General features: G+C 50.1%; 1 protein-coding gene across 2 annotated transcripts in view; it reads left to right on the top strand.

Moving 5' to 3' along the window:
* LOC134935979 (uncharacterized) overlaps positions 1 to 21483 on the top strand; it is a 103444-nt gene that overhangs the window by 48570 nt on the left and 33391 nt on the right. Inside the window, exons 3-4 of one of the 2 annotated variants that reach the window (XM_063930847.1) lie at positions 12231 to 12572; positions 20875 to 21234. In XM_063930847.1, the coding sequence (XP_063786917.1) occupies positions 12231 to 12572; positions 20875 to 21234 (702 nt within the window). Of the gene's footprint in view, positions 1 to 12230; positions 12573 to 20874; positions 21241 to 21483 lie in introns of both variants that reach the window. The other variant, XM_063930846.1, reaches the window with a different exon arrangement.

Genomic DNA, 21483 nt, shown 5'->3' with positions numbered 1-21483 from the left:
CGCACAGATTCTTTACTCATGGCATTGTCTCGGCCAATCACAGTACCTCATTAACTGAATAGACTATGGACCAGAGGAGAGGTCATGGATTAGAGCTAAGCATGTTGATTGTACTGTCAGGATGCGCGACCAGCTGATCTCCACTTCACCAACCTAAGTCTCAGTCCAGCCTGCCAGATACCCTGCAGTCAATTACAGCCCAGCAAGGAGTTAAAAAAAAGTCCAGCTGCAGCATTCTGGGCCTGCGCAACTAGTTACATTGAAGGTGTGACAAGTGAACCTGCATTTTGTCTTCTGTTCAGTTACCAGGTACATTGCCATCTCTTCAGCCAGTAGCCAGTCCAGTTTAGCTGTATTCCTCAGCTGGCAGCTAGTCCATTCCAGCAGCATCTCTTCAGCTGGTAGCCAGTCCAGTTCAGCTGTATTCCTTAACCGGTAGCCAGTCCTGTCCAGCAGCATCTCTTCAGCTGGTAGCCAGTCCGGTTCAGCTGTATTACTTAACCGGTAGCGAGTCCAGTCCAGCAGCCTCTCTTCAGCAGGTAGCCAGTCCAGTTTAGCTGTATTCCTCAGCTGGTAGCCAGTCCAGCAGCATCTCTTCAGCAGGTAGCCAGTCCAGTTCAGCTGTATTCCTCAGCCGGTAGCCAATCCAGTCCAGCAGCATCTCTTAAGCCGGTAGCCAGTCCAGTTCAGCTGTATTTTTCAACCAGTAGCCAGTCCGGAATACAGCCACTTGGTGGTTCATTACCTGAAATATATACCAACGGCAGTTCTCACTGCTACCCAAGTTTCATGCGAAAGAGCTATATACAGCCTCCTCGGCAGTGCCGTAACTAAACATTTTAGCGATGTGTGCAAGAAACCGCATCGGGCCCCCCCTTCCCCGCATACACAAAATAGGGCCAGTGCGCACCGTGGTCGTGCATCAAAAATATATAGGCGTGGCTTCATGGAGAAGGGGCATGGCCACAAAATAATACAAATTCATATTACGCTGTACAATAGTCTCAATTATTCAATTTATACTACACATTAGCTCCACTTACACACATTACACCAGGTAGAGCCCCTATCACACATTACGGCAGGTAGAGACCCCCTTTTTACACACCAGGCTGACAGAGACCCCCTTTTTACACATCACGCTGGCAGAATCCCCCTTTTGACACATCACGCTGGCAGAATCCCCCTTTTAACACATCACGCTGGCAGAATCCCCTTTTTACACATCACGCTGGTAGAGACCCCTTTTTACACATCACGCTGGCAGAGACCCCTTTTTTACACATCACGCTGGCAGATGCCCCTTTTTTAACACATCACGCTGCCAGGGGAAAAAAAAGGAGAGAGAGAGAGAGAACATCCACACTCACCTCCAAGGCTGAGGCTGGCCAAGAGCTATGCTGCTGCCAGGATCCCGCACTGCGTGGGTGGCAGCCGGCAGGACTCCTCGTCAGTGGCGGGGGCTCAGGCGGGATGCAGGCCTGGCACTGGCTGATGCTTGTGGGCGGGTAGGCAGATGGGAGGCCACGTGTAGAACTCCACGCGCCGTCGCTGCCACCACCGAGTCCGCTCCAGATAGAATGCCTTGCGCTAAGACCTAGCGCCCGCACCGGCATTCTGGGAAGGTGGGGGAGGGGGGAAGACATCACTGTACATTGGTACTGTGAGAGGTACATTGTAACTGTGAATGGGAGTGTCGAGTGGGAGGCGGGGCTGCACGGGCAGGCTCCGGAGCTGTCCTGACACCTGCTTCTTCCTGCATCCAGTATGCTGCTGGCTCCCGGCTGACCTCGCAGCACAGCGGGGAACTCTACAAGGCAGGATGTACTAACCTCCGCCGCCACGTTAATTGCCATTTTCTCCACGATATGAGTCACCGCTCTGCTGCCCGCCGCTACCTCTTAGCTGCCCGTCTGCTTTCTCTACTCCTCTCCCTCCTCATTACCACCGCGGCCACTGAGTTCTGCAATCGGCTTAGAGCTTGTTCTACATTGCGCTCCACCTGGCCATTGGCGCATGCCCGGAAGCTGTGACAGGCGCGCAGGGAGCCTCCAAGATTCGGCGTCCAACAGGCCTGTTTGCGCATGCCCGTAAAGGCAGTGACCTGTGCGCATGAGCCATCGTCCAGGTGGAGCGCAGCGTAGACCAAGCTCTAAGCCGATTGCAGAACTCAGTGGCTGCGGTGGTAATGAGGAGGGAGAGGAGTAGAGAAAGCAGACGGGGAGCTAAGGGGTAGCGGCGGGCAGCGGAGCGGTGACTCAGATCGCGGAGAAAACGGAAATTAATGCGGCAGCGGAGGTTAGTACATCCCGCAAGTCTCCATCACCAGAGATGCACTCCCTCAACGAGGGCACACTTTGCACACACCTAGTTACGGCACTGCTCCTCGGTTCCAGCCAAGAGTCGCAGCCGCTGGACACCAGTCATCACCTGAAGCAGGTAACACTGTGCATCAAACCATGGCAGCTCCCTTCTGTCTGTGTCACTGTGTCACCCTGCAGGGGGAGGGGCAGGCTCATAGCTCCCTTCTGTCTGTGTCACTGTGTCACCCTGCAGGGGGAGGGGCAGGCTCATAGCTCCCTTCTGTCTGTGTCACTGTGTCACCCTGCAAGGGGAGGGGCAGGCTCATAGCTCCCCTCTGTCTGTGTCACTGTGTCACCCTGCAGGGGGAGGGGCAGGCTCATAGCTCCCTTCTGTCTGTGTCACTGTGTCACCCTGCAGGGGGAGGGGCAGGCTCATAGCTCCCTTCTGTCTGTGTCACTGTGTCACCCTGCAGGGGGAGGGACAGGCTCATAGCTCCCTTCTGTCTGTGTCACTGTGTCACCCTGCAGGGGGAGGGGCAGGCTCATAGCTCCCTTCTGTCTGTGTCACTATGTCACCCTGCAGGGGGAGGGACAGGCTCATAGCTCTCTTCTGTCTGTGTCACTGTGTCACCCTGCAGGGGGAGGGGCAGGCTCATAGCTCCCCTCTGTCTGTGTCACTGTGTCACCCTGCAGGGGGAGGGACAGGCTCATAGCTCCCTTCTGTCTGTGTCACTGTGTCACCCTGCAGGGGGAGGGGCAGGCTCATAGCTCCCTTCTGTCTGTGTCACTATGTCACCCTGCAGGGGGAGGGACAGGCTCATAGCTCCCCTCTGTCTGTGTCACTGTGTCACCCTGCAGGGGGAGGGGCAGGCTCATAGCTCCCCTCTGTCTGTGTCACTGTGTCACCCTGCAGGGGGAGGGACAGGCTCATAGCTCCCTTCTGTCTGTGTCACTGTGTCACCCTGCAGGGGGAGGGACAGGCTCATAGCTCTCTTCTGTCTGTGTCACTGTGTCACCCTGCAGGGGGAGGGGCAGGCTCATAGCTCCCCTCTGTCTGTGTCACTGTGTCACCCTGCAGGGGGAGGGGCAGGCTCATAGCTCCCCTCTGTCTGTGTCACTGTGTCACCCTGCATGGGGAGGGACAGGCTCATAGCTCCCTTCTGTCTGTGTCACTGTGTCACCCTGCAGGGGGAGGGGCAGGCTCATAGCTCCCTTCTGTCTGTGTCACTATGTCACCCTGCAGGGGGAGGGAAAGGCTCATAGCTCTCTTCTGTCTGTGTCACTGTGTCACCCTGCAGGGGGAGGGACAGGCTCATAGCTCCCTTCTGTCTATGTCACCCTGCAGGGGGAGGGGCAGACTCATAGCTCTCTTCTGTCTGTGTCACTGTGTCACCCTGCAGGGGGAGGGACAGGCTCTGGGTTTTCGGAGCCCAGGGCAAGATGGAAAATGGCGCCGGATACACGCCCCACAGTGCCAGATACATGCCCCACAGTGCCAGTTACATGCCCCACTGTGCCAGTTACATGCCCCACTGTGCCAGTTACATGTGCTCTCCCCCTCCCCCCCCCCCCCGTCACTCACCGCTTGTGGGTCCACTGGCTCGCCTGTGATATGTGAGGGGAGGAGAGCGCAGCGCAGCGCCTCTCCTTCCCCTCACCGCTCCAGGTCTCCGGCGGCTGTGTGGTGCCGGTTCGCTAGCCAATCAGAGCTCACGGACCGGCAGCCAATCAGGAGCCGGTCCGCAAGCTCTGATTGGCTAACGCCGCCGGAGAGCGGACACACACAGCGCTGCTGGCAGCGCTGCTGGCAGCGCTGCTAGTGCTGGCAGACGTGGTGAGGGGAGGGAGAGACGCTGCGCTCTCCTCCCGTCACATTTCGGCGTGACGGGAGCAAGTGGGGCATGATGCCCCTTCCGCCGGCGGCGCCCCCCTCTCCTGGGCCTGCCAAGGCGCCCAGGGCACGTGCCCCACTCACCCTACCCTAGTTACGCCTCTGCACATACGAGATTAAAAAACTATACTGATTTCTGCCTCTCCATCCACTATATCTTTTAACAGCTGCACCCACCTTGTACATCACTATAATCTAGGGGCGCTGGAATGTTTTTAGGTTGGGGGGGGCGTAGAAAAAAATTATTTTGGTGCCCCCATGATGCCGGCCTCCTCTACCTTTTTAGCCTCCCACCGCTGTGCGGATGAGCGCTTACCTGTAGATCCATGCAGGCGGCATCTCCTTTAAAAACAGCCTGCTACCGCAGGGTGCTATGTCCTCCTATCTTCAGTTGTGTCCTAGCCACCGCCGGCTGTCTCTCCTTCACAGATGCATTACAGGGAGGAGGCGTGGCCAGGCTGGGACATCTCTGGACCATAGCCACGCCTCCTCCCAGCAATGCAACTGTGAAGGAGAGACAGCCGGCGGTGGCTAGGACACAACGAACAAAGATAGGAGGACACAGCACCCTGCAGTAGGAGGCTGTTTTTAAAGGAGATGCCGCCCCCAGCAGGAGGGCCGGTGCTAGAGTGTTTGGCGCCCCCCTGCAAATGATAAGTTTGCGCCCTCCCATCCGTAAAAAAGGGACAGCGCGCACAGCAAAAAGGGGTGTGCTCACACAAGGAAGGGGCGTGACCACAATGGTACCGACAATTCAAATGATGCCATACAGCAGATATTTTCAACCTTTTACAACTCGCGGCACACTGAACAAGATTTAAATATTGCCAAGGCACACTCAAATATAATGGTGATGCATGGTGCAGTTGCGTGTCCTAGGATGTCATGACGCAGCTTCTCCATAGGTAACACCTGAGCCACATCTGAGAAAGCCAGAAGAGCCCAACACTGCCCAGGCCCAAAATTAGAATTGGCTCTGCAACCACTAAACCCACCGGTATTGATCGTTCCAGGGCCTCAGTAGCGGCAAAACACTGACGGGCCTGGCTGTGCTTCTATGATGGCACACCTGGAGATTGCTCAGGGCACACTAGTGTGCCATGGCACAGTGGTTGAAAATCACTGCCACACAGTATTACAATCTTATTCGCATTACCCCAAACGTAGTGCCCCTGATTTATATTACGCCACAAAATAGTGCCCCTTATTCATATTACGTCACACAGTAGTGCCCCTTATACACGTTACGCCACACAGTACTATCCCTTATACATAATGCCCACAGTAGTGCCCCTTAGAGGTATAGCTAAGTGCCATGGTGCCCTGAGCAAAGGTATGTTTCAGCGCCACCTCCTCTGTATTGAATTGGGGGCATCTTGCATTTGAAAAGAAAAAGATAGTTTAAAAAAAATTGATGACAGGGCCAGTTCTAGACCTTGATGAGCTCAGGGCGAAAGTTTCCTTTGGTACCCGCCATGCTGAAAACAGGGACAGTGTGCGCCGAAGGCGTGCGAAAAAAATCTAGAGCCAAAGAATAGTACCAATTCACTTTACCTGTACAGTAGTGTCCGTTAGTCACATTACACCGCACAGTAGTGTCCGTTAGTCACATTACACTGCACAGTAGTGTCCATTAGTCACATTACACTGCACAGTAGTGTCCATTAGTTACATTACACTTCACAGTAGTGTCCATTAGTCACACTACACTGCACAGTAGTGTCCATTAGTCACATTACACCGCACAGTAGTGTTTGCTAGTCACATTACACCGCACAGTAGTGTACGTTAGTCACATTACACCACACAGTAGTGTCCGTTAGTCACATTACACTGCACAGTAGTGTTCGCTAGTCACATTACACCTCATAGCAGTGTCCATTAGTCACATTACACCGCACAGTAGTATTCGCTAGTCACATTACACCTCATAGCAGTGTCCATTAGTCACATTACACAGCACAGTAGTGTTTGCTAGTCACATTACACCGCACAGTAGTGTCCGTTAGTCACATTACACCGCACAGTAGTGTCCGTTAGTCACATTACACCACACAGTAGTGTCCGTTAGTCACATTACACTGCACAGTAGTGTTCGCTAGTCACATTACACCTCATAGCAGTGTCCATTAGTCACATTACACTGCACAGTAGTGTCCATTAGTCACATTCCACTGCACAGTAGTGTCCATTAGTCACATTACACTGCACAGTAGTATTTGCTAGTTACATTACACCGCACAGTAGTGTCCGTTAGTCACATTACACGCACAGTAGTGTCCGTTAGTCACATTACACCGCACAGTAGTGTCCGTTAGTCACATTACACTGCACAGTAGTGTTTGCTAGTCACATTACACCTCATAGCAGTGTCCATTAGTCACATTACACTGCACAGTAGTGTCCGTTAGTCACATTACACTGCACAGTAGTGTCTGTTGGTCACATTACACCACACAGTAGTGTTTGCTAGTCACATTACACCGCACAGTAGTGTCCGTTAGTCACATTACACAGCACAGTAGTATTTGCTAGTCACATTACACCGCACAGTAGTGTCCGTTAGTCACATTACACTGCACAGTAGTGTTCGCTAGTCACATTACACCTCATAGCAGTGTCCATTAGTCACATTACACAGCACAGTAGTGTCCATTAGTCACATTACACTGCACAGTAGTGTCCATTAGTCACATTACACTGCACAGTTGTGTCCGTTAGTCACATTACACCGCACAGTAGTGTCAGTTAGTCACATTACACCACACAGTAGTGTCCGTTAGTCACATTACACTGCACAGTGGTGTTCGCTCGCTAGTCACATTACACCTCATAGCAGTGTCCATTAGTCACATTACACTGCACAGTAGTGTCTATTAGTCACATTACACTGCACAGTAGTGTCCATTAGTCACATTACACTGCACAGTAGTGTCCGTTAGTCACATTACCCTGTACAGTAGTGTCCGTTAGTCACATTACACTGCACAGTAGTACCCTTATACACGTTACGACACACAGTAGAGCCGCTTATACAAGTTATGCCAGAGAAAAAGCCTCTTATACACGTTACGACACAGTAGAGCACCTTATACACGTTATCCAGCTAGAGCCCATTATACACATTTGCCAGGTACAGCCCATTATAAACATTATAGGGGTCATTCAGACCCTGCCGCAATAGCTGCCCGCAGCGCAGTTTGTTGGTTGCAGCAAACTGCGCATTGTGGTCGCTTCTCCGATGGATGCAACCACAATGTGATTGACAGGTGACAGCGTAGCGGGGTTAAGGCAGGGAGGTGCCGGAAAAACGGGGGCAGATGTGTCCGCAATCTAATTGCGGAAGCATCGGGAGGCGGCCTTGCCCTGTGCTGGGCGGCCCTCAGCATGTGCAGGGATGAATGCAGATCTGGCTGCATATGCAGCAATCTGCTTTCATCTCTGAATAACCCCCTATGCCAGGTACAGCCCTCGTTCCCTCCACAGTGTGGCCCCGGTACTTGCAGGAGGTCCCGGCTCGGGCGCTGCTCCTCCTCTCTCTTCTCCGCCTCCGGCTTCTCGCAGGCTCCGTTACTCCAGCAGCAGCGGCTCCGTAGGATGTCATCAGTGATGTAGAGGGGGAGGGGGGGGGAAACAGGTACTAATTGCCGGGGACTGATGGAGGGGCCCCCCTCCCTCCTTACTGGGCAGCAGCATAAGCCCTCATGTTGGCAGCACAGCTGCAGTGTGCTGTGCTGCAGCGAGGCTGCTGTTACAGATGAGTCTATTTCGGAGTGGGAGAAGGGACCTTCTGACGTACCTAGGGGAGGAGACCCATCACCAGGGGGAGGAGCTACAGCCGAACAAGGTACCTGAAAAGTACCCTCGCGGGCTCGCTTCGCTCGCCACGCTTCGGGCACGGTGGCTCGCTCCGCTCGCCACCTAATTACTAAAGGTAATAGATGGTGGCGTGGATACTAGAGTAACTGTCCCGCTGGTGTGGCTCCTCCCCCTTGTGTCATGGCTCCTCCCCCTGACGGAAAAGGTCCCTTAGGCCACTTGGATCTAGCCTCAACCCTGCTGAACTGCTCTGCCTGTTCCTGTAGAGGTGGGGTGGGGGTGATCACACTGATCACATTCCCCCCTTCAAATTGACCCTGGCTGAGGGGCTGAGCCAGGGCTGGGGACTCAGTCAGGGGTCGCTGTCGGGCACTGCACAGATTCCCACCCTAACGTTTTTTCCATAAGGGGGCGTGGCCATGCCTTCCGCAATTATGCCACGCCCCCCCAAACATCTCGGCAGCAGCAGCGGAGCTTTGTGTGATGTGAGGCCACACACTGGGGGAGGAGACGGGGGGAGGGAGCGGCGCTACATGCTGCCAGCGCTGCCGCTACCTCTCATCCAGTTTGACAGGTCCAGCGGCAGCAGCAGGGTAGAAAAGCGGAGAGAGCGCATCCCTGCTTTGCATATCCCTGTAGCTGAAGCTCTCTCTTACGCATCTGTCATATTTTTTTTTTTTGGGGGGGGGGCAAGCTGCCCCCTTGCCCCCCCGCCCCTGCTATAATCAATACATAGTTCTTGTGGAACTACAAGACCCAAAAGGTCCTAAAGAAAAACACACAACACTCTGCGACTCCCTGCAAGGCATTCAGTGCAACTACACATCCCAGCAGGACTTGCTGGAAGTTACAGTTCCCCAGCAGTTGGAACAGGAGACTGTACAATGCATACTCATTCAGATACGGTATTAGGCTCATTGCTAATTCCCATATAAAGCATACAGAGCATTAAGTCTAGTGCAGTGGCGGAACCAGCGAGCGGTGGGGCCATGTGCGACAAAATGGCTTGCCCCCCCCCCCCCATCCCATCCAAGTCCACCCCCTCACACCTGGAGAGGATCTGGTGAGGGGGGACCTACTCAGGAAAGTGGATACCTAGCAACAGTGCCGTAACTAGACATTTTAGCACTGTGTGCAAGAAACGGCATTGGAGCCCCACCCCTGCATGCAAAATAGGGGCAATGCGCGCCGTAGGATCGCACAAAAATACATAGTGGCGTTGCTTCGTGGGGAAGGGGTGTGGCCGCAAAATAATACCAATTCATAAAACGGTGCACAGTAGTCTCCATTCTTCAAATTACACCGCACAGTAGCACCACTACACCAGGTAGAGACCCTTTTACACCTTACGGTGGACAGATTCCTCTTTTTACACATTACAGCAGACTGCGTCCCCTTTTTACACATTACGGCAGACAGCGTCCCCCTTTTTTACACATAACGGCAGACAGCGTGCCCTTTTTACACATAACGGCAGACAGCGTGCACCTTTTACACATAACAGCAGACAGCGTGCCCTTGTTACACATAGCGGCAGACAGCGTACACTTTTTTCACATAACGGCAGACAGCGTGCCCTTGTTAAACATAGCGGCAGACAGCGTACACTTTTTTCACATAACGGCAGACAGCGTGCCCTTGTTACACATTACGGCAGGCAGATTCCCCCTTTTTACACATTGCAGCAGACAGCGTGTCCTTGTTACACATAGTGGCAGACAGCGTACACTTTTTTCACATAACGGGAGACAGCGTGCCCTTGTTAAACATAGCGGCAGACAGCGTACACTTTTTTCACATAACGGCAGACAGCGTGCCCTTGTTACACATTACGGCAGGCAGATTCGCCCTTTTTACACATAGCGGCAGGCAGATTCCCCATATTTACACATAGCGGCAGGCAGATTCCCTATTTTTACACATTGCGGCAGGCAGAGTCCCCGTTTTTACACATTGCGGCAGGCAGGTTCCCCGTTTTTACACATTGCGGTAGGCAGATTCCCCATTTTTACACATTGCGGCAAGCAGATTCCCCATTTTTACACATAGCGGCAGGCAGATTCCCCATTTTTACACATAGCGGCAGGCAGATTCCCCATTTTTACACATTGCGGCAGGCAGATTCCCCATTTTTACACATTGCGGCAAGCAGATTCCCCATTTTTACACATAGCGGCAGGCAGATTCCCCATTTTTACACATTGCGGCAGGCAGATTCCCCATTTTTACACATTGCGGCAGGCAGATTCCCCGTTTTTACACATTGCAGCACACAGTCCCCCTTTTTTGGAGGAAAGAAAGAAAGAAAGAAAGAAAGAAAGAAAGAAAGAAAGAAAGAAAGAAAGAAAGAAAGAAAGAAAGAAAGAAAGAAAGAAAGAAAGAAAGAAAGAAAGAAAGAAAATAAAGAAAGAAAGAAGAATTATACTTACCCTCTCTGCTGGCTCAGGCTCCTCGGTGCAGCGTCAGACGATTCCCGGGCAGTAGAGAATGAGGAGGAGGGAGGTGGAGGAGGGAGCCGCAGCAGCGCTTTGTTACTGGTTGAGGCGCTGCTGCTGCCCCTCTGCTTCACTATAGGCTGTTCTCAGAAGACAGCCTATAGTGAAGCAGAGGGGCAGCAGCAGCAGCGCCTCCACCAGTAAGAAAGCGCTGCTGCGGCTCCCTCCTTCACCTCCCTCCTCCTCCTTCCCCCGTCCGTGTCGCTGCTCCTCTCCTCTGTGGGTGGCTGTGCGCTGCGGGCAGCGGTTGCCCGCAGCGCACAGCGTCATGTAATGAGTCAATTTGACTCATTGCATGCTTGGGCCCCTGGACAGAGGCGGCCCCAGTGCAACGCACTGCTTGCACTGGCGGTAGTTCCGCCTCTGGTCTAGTGTACAGCAATGTGTTTCATGTACATACATACTGTACATTTTTAAAGAGAGTGATGTTGTGCATATACCTATCTATTCGGGGTTGCTTTCTCCCCACTTTTGCACTGCATTGGACGGGAAATGAGTCCTCAGTCAGAAGCAGAGAAATAGGCAGAAGCTGCTTCTGCTTTCAGCTCTACAGTATCCACCAAATATCCCCTAGTGTGTAGGCAGCGCCGCGCAGGGTGATAAAAATAACGGGGCAGCTGAAATATACATAAAGAGTACCTGTCTGAGATCTTCATAAAAGATACAGTGGTTTGTGGTGTGGGACTGGAGTGCGGAGGAGCATTTCCTGCAGGATCGTCAGTCCGGCGGCATGACAGCATCTCCCTGAGGAGCAGCTGCAACATGCCGGCTCACAGCAGCAATTCTCACCCAGGGAACGGAGAAAGAGAAAGTGGCCAGGCCGGGACTCTGCTGCGCTGCCGTTGGATAGGCCGGCCCTGGTAAAGACACCAGCGAGGACCCCAGGGCTGTTCAGGAAACTGCCTGTACCCTGATACGCTCGGCTCAGCAGATTAAATCCCTGGGACTCCACCGCTGCCATTTGTCTTTGCTCGGTTGGTGCCACATATGAAATGCTGCCTATGCTGTCTGTATCCATGGTGGTGGCTGGCGGCGCCCCCATCTTCCAGGGTCTGTCACAGCGCCCAGGGCACGTGCCCTGCTCGCACCCCCCTTGTTACGCCTCTGCTCATAGCTCCCTTCTCTCTGTGTCACCCTGCAGGGGGAGGAGCAGGCTCATAGCTCCCTTCTGTCTGTGTCACTGTGTCACCCTGCAGGGGGAGGGACAGACTCATAGCATCCTTCTGTCTGTGTCACTGTGTCACCCTGCAGGGGGAGGGACAGGCTCATAGCTCCCTTCTGCCTGTGTCACTATGTCACCCTGCAGGGGGAGGGACAGGCTCATAGCCCCCTTCTGTCTGTGTCACCCTGCAGGGGGAGGGACAGACTCATAGCTCCCTTCTGTCTGTGTCACCCTGCAGGGGGAGGGACAGGCTCTTAGCTCCCTCCTGTGTATGTCACCCTGCAGGAGGAGGGACAGGCTCATAGCTCCCTTCTGTCTGTGTCACCCTGCAGGAGGAGGGACAGGCTCATAGCTCCCTTCTGTCTGTGTCACCCTGCAGGGTTAGGGACAGGCTGATAGCTCCCTTCTGTCTGTGTCACTGTATCACCCTGGTGGCTGGGGAAGGGGGGGGAGTGGCAGGCTCTTAGCTCCCTCCTGTGTATGTCACCCTGCAGGGTTAGGGACAGGCTGATAGCTCTCTTCTGTCTGTGTGAGTGTGACTATTTCTCCTTTCTCTGTAGATAAGATCTCTGTAGAACAGACGGATGTTGTCCCTGCTACATTGGGAGAAGATGTAGTAATACCATGTAAAGTTCATAATAAACCTGATGATATAAGAGCGGTCACCTGGAGAATGGGAACAAGTATCCTGTGTTCTAACAATAGTTTTATTAATTCATGGATGGAGGATAATAAGATGGAGGAATTTGGACGCTGGTCAGTAGTGAATTTCCCTGAGGACCTCTCATTACATATAAGAGATGTGACGTCATCTGACAGTTACCGGTACTGCTGTGAGGTACGGACAAGGCTAAGAGAACCCATCCGTGGATCTGCACGTGGTACAGACTTAGTGCTTACAGGTAACAGAATTTTTAAATCTAGAAAATTATTAAGACATTTTTAGATAAAGTGAATCTGGGCTTTTAGATATATTGGAAGAACCTACGGTAATGTTGTTACAGGTGTCAGTAAATGTGTAATTGATTTTAGTCAACCTGGTGTTATCTTTACCAGCTTTTGGTTTAATAACCATGCCGAGTATTCCTGCAGACATGGGTAGGAATGTATAATAGGTTGCGATTTTGTTAAGATTTAAATTTTCAAGTGAGATTGTACACATTAGTGACACCCCTCTACAGCGAGGTACCACTACATCCACAGCCACGAGTGCTGAGATTGCTGTAGGAACAGCTTTGGACCAGCAATCCTGAAGCAGGACAGTGAGGTGGCTCATGCTGTGAGACTATAAAACTGAAGGGGCCACCTGAGAATTGGCAGTGATGTAACTGCCATTGAGCAAGAACCTGCACAGGCAACCAGGGAGATGAAGTCAGCAGATGTTAGTCTGTGATAGGGATGGACATCGAATCACGATGGTTTGCAACCATCGATGTTTTTGTTCTGATGTTAGTGTTTTTACCATTCGATGGCGGCATTCCGATGTTTGCCGCCATCGAATGGAAAGAATGTGATGGTCTTCCGATGGTTACCTTACTTAAATTGCGCTGCCTCTGCTCCTGCATTGCTGCTGTCCCTGCATCGGGGAAACAGCTTGGTGACCTATTGGAGGTTGTCTCTGTGCCTCCAACGTGACGCTCTTGGTCCCTCCCCTCTCCCAGGCTGCTGCTAGGCAACAGATAAGATTGCTTGCTGTGATTGGCTCTCTGACACTCTGAGAACCAATCAGGGCACAGCTCTTGAAACTGCAGCAGCAGCAATGAGGAGCCTGGCTGTATCTCTCTACTCACTGTCCGTGGCGTCAATTCAGATAACTGGCAGTGGCATCACTTACTGTATGTTACTGTAATGGTGGCTGTGCCCCTTCCTCAGTACTACACCTAGCCCGCCCTCAGTCCCACCTCTAGCCCGCCCCCATTAAGCAACTGTGTGGCCTATTGCGCATGCGCAAACTAAGACAATTGCGCATGCGCAAACATCGCAATGGATTTTCCATCGAATGCTTTTAATGTGATGGTTAACTACCATCACATCGGAACATTCGATGGTGGAAGCCCATCCACCATTCGATGATGGGCTTCCGATGTCCATCCCTAGTCTGTGATGAGGTCCAACAAGAGAGAAGCTAATTGAAAGGCAGCCTACTGATTTGCCACAGCCGCTGCTGGATCTTTATGGTAATGCTGCGGAGGGTGGTTGTCCTACTGAGATGCCCACTGGCTGTGCCACTGTGCACACCCTAAGGAAGCACAGAATCTCTGCCTGGCCATGGCACTGGTTTCAGTTCAATTGCTTCTTTATACATGCTTTTGATGCACCCAGTTTCTGGCTAGCCACAATCCCAGTTAACACCCAGATAAGCCCAGTAATATTGCATAGATATGCGTGCGGTTTCCATCCACATCTCAAAGCGGCAACCATTGGGATGCATACCCGTTGTGACTTTGATACATGAGCAGACTGAAAGTATCGGTTTTCTACATCAGGGGGGTAATTCCGATTTGATCGCAGCAGGAACTTTGTTAGCAGTTGGGCAAAACCATGTGCACTGCAGGTGGGGCAGATATAACATGTGCAGAGAGAGATAGATTTGGGTGGGTTATTTTGTTCCTGTGCAGGGTAAATACTGGCTGCTTTATTTTTACACTGCAATTTAGATTGCAGATTGAACACACCGCACCCAAATCTAACTCTCTCTGCACATGTTACATCTGCCTCCCCTGCAGTGCACATGGCTTTGCCCAACTGCTAACAAAGGCCCTCATTCCGAGTTGTTCGCTCGCAAGCTGCTTTTAGCAGCATTGCACACGCTAAGCCGCCGTCTACTGGGAGTGAATCTTAGCATAGTAAAATTGCGAACGAAAGATTCTCATAATTGCGAATATAAATTTCTTAGCAGTTTCTGAGTAGCTCCACACTTACTCTGCCACTGCGATCAGTTCAGTCAGTTTCGTTCCTGGTTTGACGTCACAAACACACCCAGCGTTCACCCAGCCACTCCTCCGTTTCTCCAGCCACTCCCGCGTTTTTCCCAGAAACTGCAGCGTTTTTTCGCACACTCCCATAAAACGGCCAGTTTCCGCCCAAAAACACCCACTTCCTGTCAATCACCTTACGATCACCAGAACGAAGAAAAAACCTCGTAATGCCGTGAGTAAAATACCAAACTTCTTAGCAAATTTACTTGGCGCAGCCGCAGTGCGAACATTGCACATGCGCAGTTTGCGGAAAATCGCTGCGATGCGATGAAAATGAATGAGCGAACAACTCGGAATGAGGGCCCAAGTTCCTGCTGCGATCAACTCGGAATTACCCCCCCAGATGCCATCCCTGTTCCTGCCTCTGAATCAGGAAATGGAGCTGTCCGTCTACAAGGTGCTGACTGCAGGGGAGATAACTAGTCTGGGGGAAAAGGCATGTCGGCAGTTGGAGAAAACACTTAATGAATGTACTGTAGATGGCTAATTGACTTATTTGAAAGGATTTCATTAACCCTTAAAGACCTCTCGGCATCATCTTTATGAGGGAAGCCCCCTTCCATAGAGCAGAACTGAAGCTTATTCATATCCACCTTGGAGTATATGTTATAAGGTCCGAGCATGGGCCTAGCTACCATAGGTGCAGGGGATGCAACTGCTATGGGGCCTGAGTTGTCTCTGGGGCCCGAGCCTTCCCCTGCACCTAGTTGCTGAGCCCCGGCGCTGGCATCTTTTACCTGCTCACCGGGCCACCAGCTCCGCCTCTCCTGAGTACTAACTAATGCTGGGAGGAGCCATGGCTGAGTCTGCAGGAACATACCTGGACCACAACCACGCCTCCTCCCAGTGTTTGTGAGGAGACAAGAGATGGAGCCAGCCCGGCCGGGAGAGCAAATGAGGTGACAGTGCAGCCCCACTAGTGAGTGCTGCGAGGAAGGTTTTTTTTAAAGGAATTCCCCGGGGCGGGGACACACACACATACACGGACATGCGTGGTGGCAGTGGCGGGGGGGGGGGGGCGGTTCTGTGCCACGGCAAGGAATTATGCTATGGGGCCCCGTCATGCATAGCTATGCCACTGGGTCCGAGATCACCGTAGTTGTGGGATACCGGACGAACTTTTACATTTTTTTAAAGCGCCAATAATTTACAAGGCATGGTTTCACCGAGTAATTGATTGACGCTTAAAAAAAAAAAAAAGCGTCAATCAATTACACGTTTGGTATTGAAGAAGTATTAACACGTTTGGTATTGAAGAAAAATTTATAATTTGCATATTGTAAAATTACACAGAGCAGCTGATTGGTTGCCATGGGCAACTTCTCCACTGGTTCACTTCTCCGCCCTTTTCCCTGCTTCATGAATAGACCCCATAGTTACCGGCTCCTAGAAAAAAAGTCTGCTTCGGCTTGCGGACCCAATGGATGACAAGGTGGCTTCCAGTGTAAAGACCGGGGAGGTGGAATCAAGCCCCCTTGCCAAGAATTGGGAGGTGGTGTCTGGGAATGCGACCCTGCTGAAAGTGATAGCTGCGGGTGGAGCAATCCCTGTAGTCTCGGCTGTAGTGTCCGATCAAGGCAGAGATGATGGCAGATCCAGACTCTACAAACCCCCTGCAGGGCGTCTCATGGGCAGCCTCATCCCTGTCCAGCCTAACTCAGGGAGGGGGACCTGCCAAGAGTATCATTTCCCTACAAAATGAAAAATACAAACTACACACAGAGAAAAGCATAGACATAATAAACATAGTAATCAGTGTAAAGCCTATCCCTTTAGTCAGCCCATTTCAGAGAGAGGATTCTTATTACAAAGTATACAGCATCTGATGTGTTACCAAAAAAATTTAGGCCCAGATTTATCATGCCATGGAGAGTGATAAATAGCATGGTGATAAAGTACCAGCCAATCTGCTCCTAACTGCCGGCTGTGTTTATGAATATGACAGTTAGGAGCTGCTTGGCTGGTACTTTATCACTGTGCAATTTATCACTCTCCAAGTCTTGATAAATACGGGCCTTACTCTTTATATTCTTGGATGACAACAGCAATTGTGAATATTGATAGTTCTTAACCTGTACTTTATTCTTCCCAGTTACCTCCTTTCAAAGGAGGGCTAGTGAGGAAGCAGATCTCTAAAGTCATAATGTTTCTGTGACTACAGGCAACTGTTGCTTAAGTACATAAATTCTTATACTCAAATTGCAGATTAGCAAGGAGATAAAGAAACTGAGAAAGTTTAGACATTGTTAACTAGTTTGCGGGAGACTTGTATTTGAAACTTATTTGGACACAGCATACATTTAGTAAAAATATAACAAACTTGACAAGTCTTTATTTCTTACCACAAGGAAGTCTTTGAATTTACACCAACGATAGAGTACTCAGAGCTGGGCTGTCTTTTCGTATGGGCTCAATGGCCAGTGGCCCAAGGGCCCCAGGAGTATAAGGGCCCTAGGCTGATAGCTGAGGGTCCGCTTTTTCCAGGGGTATCAGATTTTAAAAAATTGGCCCTGGGGAACCAGAGATATTCGACTTCAAAGCAGTGGTCTTCATCCGAGCCGGTAAATTGCTATTCCCAGCCAGATATCTCAGGTTCTGTCTAACGTAGAGTGTTTCTGATGGTATACTCCAAATGCTGTGACTCTAGCCTTTCTGTGGACACTGGCAGCTTGTCTCTACTATGCCCATAACCAGAAATATCAGCCTTCCAGCAGCTGGTCCCTGCTCCAGCTCCACATGCCTGGTATTAAGTTTTATATTTTCAACATTTTGACCATGTCGGCATTCTCATGTCAAACTGATTCATGTCAACATGATAAATGTCAGCCTAACATACAGTACCATACCCAATTAGTCTACCTTGCACATTCCTTACTCCCTAAGGGGTTTATTTATTAACATTATTTTTACCAAAAAAAAGTGAAAAGGGTGTTTTCACACCCTTTTCACATTATTTTAGTATCACTCAAATGTATTAAAGGGCTTTTGGAGCAGTGCTAGTTTGGCCGAAATTTTCACCTGTCATCCGTATCATCAGATGCAGATGGTGATAAATCATCCCTTAAGTCTTGTGCCTTAGCCTCTAGTGATTTCATCGGGATGAGGTCATGTCACCGCCGCTCAAGATCCAGGCAGTCACCATGCCGACACCGGAATCCCGAGCACTCAGAATGCCGGCAGTCGGAATGCCGACCCACAGGCTCTATTCCCACTTGTTGGTGTCCACGACTCGATCTACTGTACTTTAGATACTTGTTGCCAGACTCGTATTTGCCCCAGACCTGCCTGATTATTACCATTGCCCATTTCTATAGAGCAGCTTTTCAGAAGTAATGCTTAAGTAAATGAAGTATGATGAATAGAAGCTTTAGTACATTTACCCCATAGAATGTAGACACCAGAATATCGACATGGTCTAAAATTCAATATTCATAATGTCAATGTGGATGGAGATCAAATGTTGATATTGATAATTTTGACATTACCAGAAGGTCAGCAACCAGCATGTGTGCCGTGTGTTTCCATAGGGCTCTTATCTAACCCTAACTGCAGCCTAACCCTAACCCTAAACATAACCCTAACTTAAAAATCAACTAAAATCAGGTGTCGACAAGTGATGGTAGACAGGAATCTGAAGTGAGTAATAGTTCTAGTTCCAGGCATCATGCTGCTGTATCTCAGAATTCCTACAGATAAAAATCCAATGGGGGTCATTCCGAGTTGATCGCACGCTGCTGGTTTTCTCTGCGCTGCGATCAGGTCTCTACTGCGCATGCGTATGCACCGTAATGCGCAGGTGCGTCATACAGGTACAAATCGTTGGTGAGCGATGGATTTAACGAAGAATCCATTCGCGCAGCCGATCGCAAGAAGATTGACAGGAAGAGGGCATTTATGGGTGTCAACTGACCGTTTTCTGGGAGTGGTATGGAAAACGCAGGCGTGTCCGGGCGTTTGGAGGGCGGGTGTGTGACGTCAATTCCGTCACCAAAAAGACTGAAGTGATTGCAAGGGCTGAGTAAGTCCAGAGCTACTCTGAAACTACACAAAATGTGTTTGCAGGCGCTCTGCTGCACAGGCGTTCGCACACATGCAAAGAGAAAATACACTCCCCTGTGGGCGGCGACTATGTATTTGCACATCTGCTAAAAACAGCTAGCGAGCGATCAAGTTGAAATAAGGGCCAATGACAGGTAGTGAGAGGGAGCAATAGCACAACAAGACAGGTTTGAGTTTGCAGGACAAAACATGGGCCCTCATTCCGAGTTGTTCGCTCTGTAAATTTTTTCGCATCGCAGCGATTTTCCGCTTAGTGCGCATGCGCAATGTTCGCACTGCGACTGCCCCAAGTAAATTTGCTATGCAGTTAGGTATTTTACTCACGGCTTTTTCTTCGCTCAGGCGATCGGAGTGAGATTGACAGGAAGTGGGTGTTTCTGGGCGGAAACTGGCCGTTTTATCGGCGTGTGGGAAAAAACGCGACCGTTTCTGGGAAAAATGCGGGAGTGGCTGGAGAAACGGAGAAGTGTCTGGGTGAACGCTGGGTGTGTTTATGACGTCAAACCTGGAACGACAAGCACTGAACTGATCGCAGATGCCGAGTAAGTCTGGAGCTACTCAGAAACTGCTACGAGGTGTGTAATCGCAATTTTGAGAATCTTTCGTTCGCAATTTTAAGATGCTAAGATTCACTCCCAGTAGGCGGCGGCTTAGCGTGTGCAATGCTGCTAAAAGCAGCTTGCGAGCGAACAACTCGGAATGAGGGCCCTGGTTTTGGTAGGTAAAATACCCCCATAGCAAAGACGTCATACTCAGCATAAGCTAGGCAATAGAAAAAAAATGAAAGTACCAGTTAATGCACAAATAGTACTGTATTTTGCAGTGATTCCCAGAGTTTTGTTACTCACGGTACCCCAGAGTACTAGCATTTTGTTACAGCACCCCTAGGCCAAAAGTTTGTTACTTAGAAATTTAGCAAAAAATATTATACTCCATAGATTCAGTTATGTGCTGGTGGAGGGGGTCAGATTACTGTTTGTCCACATATTTTATGATTGGCAGCAGCCACCAGCAATGGTTTTCCCTACCACGTTGACCATGTACTGTATAAATTGCCTTGGTCCTGGACCACAAATCCGTTGTACCCCAGGGTGACACAACACCCAGTTTGGGAAACACTGGTATATGAAATACATAAGCACATGAGACCACACTTACTGTGAAAACATAAAAAGGCAATATATTAAAAGCAGATATACAAGTCATATGAATGTAATTTATGAAGATACTCACTGTATATCATTACAGTACTGTATGTTACGATAAAATATATTATTCTAACAGATAATAAAACAGAAATTGTGAGTCTTGGGTTCGGTATGATTTACCGACGGACACAATACCGACGTTCATAATCCTGACAGCCATTGAACTACAGTCAAAATACCGAGACGGACACAAAACCGACATCCATTATGCCGACGTGTTCAAATGCCGACATAGTCAGAATACCGACTTTTGAAATGCCGACATGTCGAAATACCAACATGCGTTTTTCTGTTTTTATTGTGTCAGTGTGGACATAGGTCGACATGGACACCGTGTAAGTGTTCCGCATCCCCTCGCATTGCTCTCTGCGCTCGGCACACTATTATATTCCTCCTCCAGGTCCACTGGGATGATAAAGTATGAACAAGTCTGTTTTGGAGAAAACAAATCCTTAAAAACTCATGTCGGCATTTCAAATTTTGGTATACTGACTATGTCGGCATTTTGAACATGTCGGCATAATGAATGTCGGTATTTTGACTGATAGGCAATGGCTGTCGGTATTATGATTATTGGTATTGTGTCCGTCGGTAAATCAACTGCTAACCACTCATATATTGTGTCGGTCTTTGCAGACACTGAAAGCTGACTGTGCGGTCTTACTTATTTTATACCTCCTAGCATTTGGGAGGAGGGGAGCGGGACATAGTGCACTCGCCGAAGTTGCACGTACAAACTAGGGGAGTGGCCTTACAGCTAGGCTGCACAGGCAGGGGGGAATACACAATTCAGAGATGCAATCACAATTGAATTATGATTGCATTCGCTTGCGGGCATTTGCATTCTGGGGGGCCTTGCCCTGTGTTGGGCGGCCCCCAACATACGATCGCAAGCAGTTGCAGTTTTGCTATTAGCATATCTGTGTCATCATGCCTTATATCTCATATTGTCTTTACAGAGTCAAACTTTGAGCATGATGTAAAAGCCCAGTGGCCTGAGCCCTCGGGGGAAACAAAAGACTCTGTGACCCTCAATTGCTCGTACTCCCTCCCACCGGACAAGAAACCTTTGTGGATTGGAATTTACTGGAGAGTCGGCAACACAAGTGATGTTTATGCCTACCACCCCTCCACAGAGATGGTACATCCCAGATACAGAGGAAGGACAGAGCTGAGAGGACTGGCTGATCTCCATATAATGGGGGTTCAAGAAACAGACTCCGCTACATATTACTGCTTCGTGGTGCTCAAATTCTGTGATGGACTTAACAATATCAGCTCAGTCATCCAATATGGGAGCCGGACAACACTGGATACAAGTAAACGTGTGTGTGTGTGTGTGTGTGTGTGTGTGTGTGTGTGTGTCTTTTCTATCTAATATCTGTCACATTCCCTTCTATTTGGGTGTCTGCTAATTATCTGTGTTGGCTGTAGTTTAATGAGTCACAGTTTATAACAGTTTGTTACAGTATATCATCTGTATAGTACTTTTTGTTTTCTAATAGACAAATGTTTGTATTCACCTTAAATATAATTGTAAAGATTAATTAGTCTACATCCCCTTGGGC

This window comes from Pseudophryne corroboree, chromosome 6 (genome assembly GCF_028390025.1).
Source record: "Pseudophryne corroboree isolate aPseCor3 chromosome 6, aPseCor3.hap2, whole genome shotgun sequence".
Lineage (NCBI taxonomy): Eukaryota > Metazoa > Chordata > Amphibia > Anura > Myobatrachidae > Pseudophryne > Pseudophryne corroboree.
Note: the sequence above shows the minus strand (reverse complement) of the source record. Positions and strands in the feature narration are given on the sequence as shown.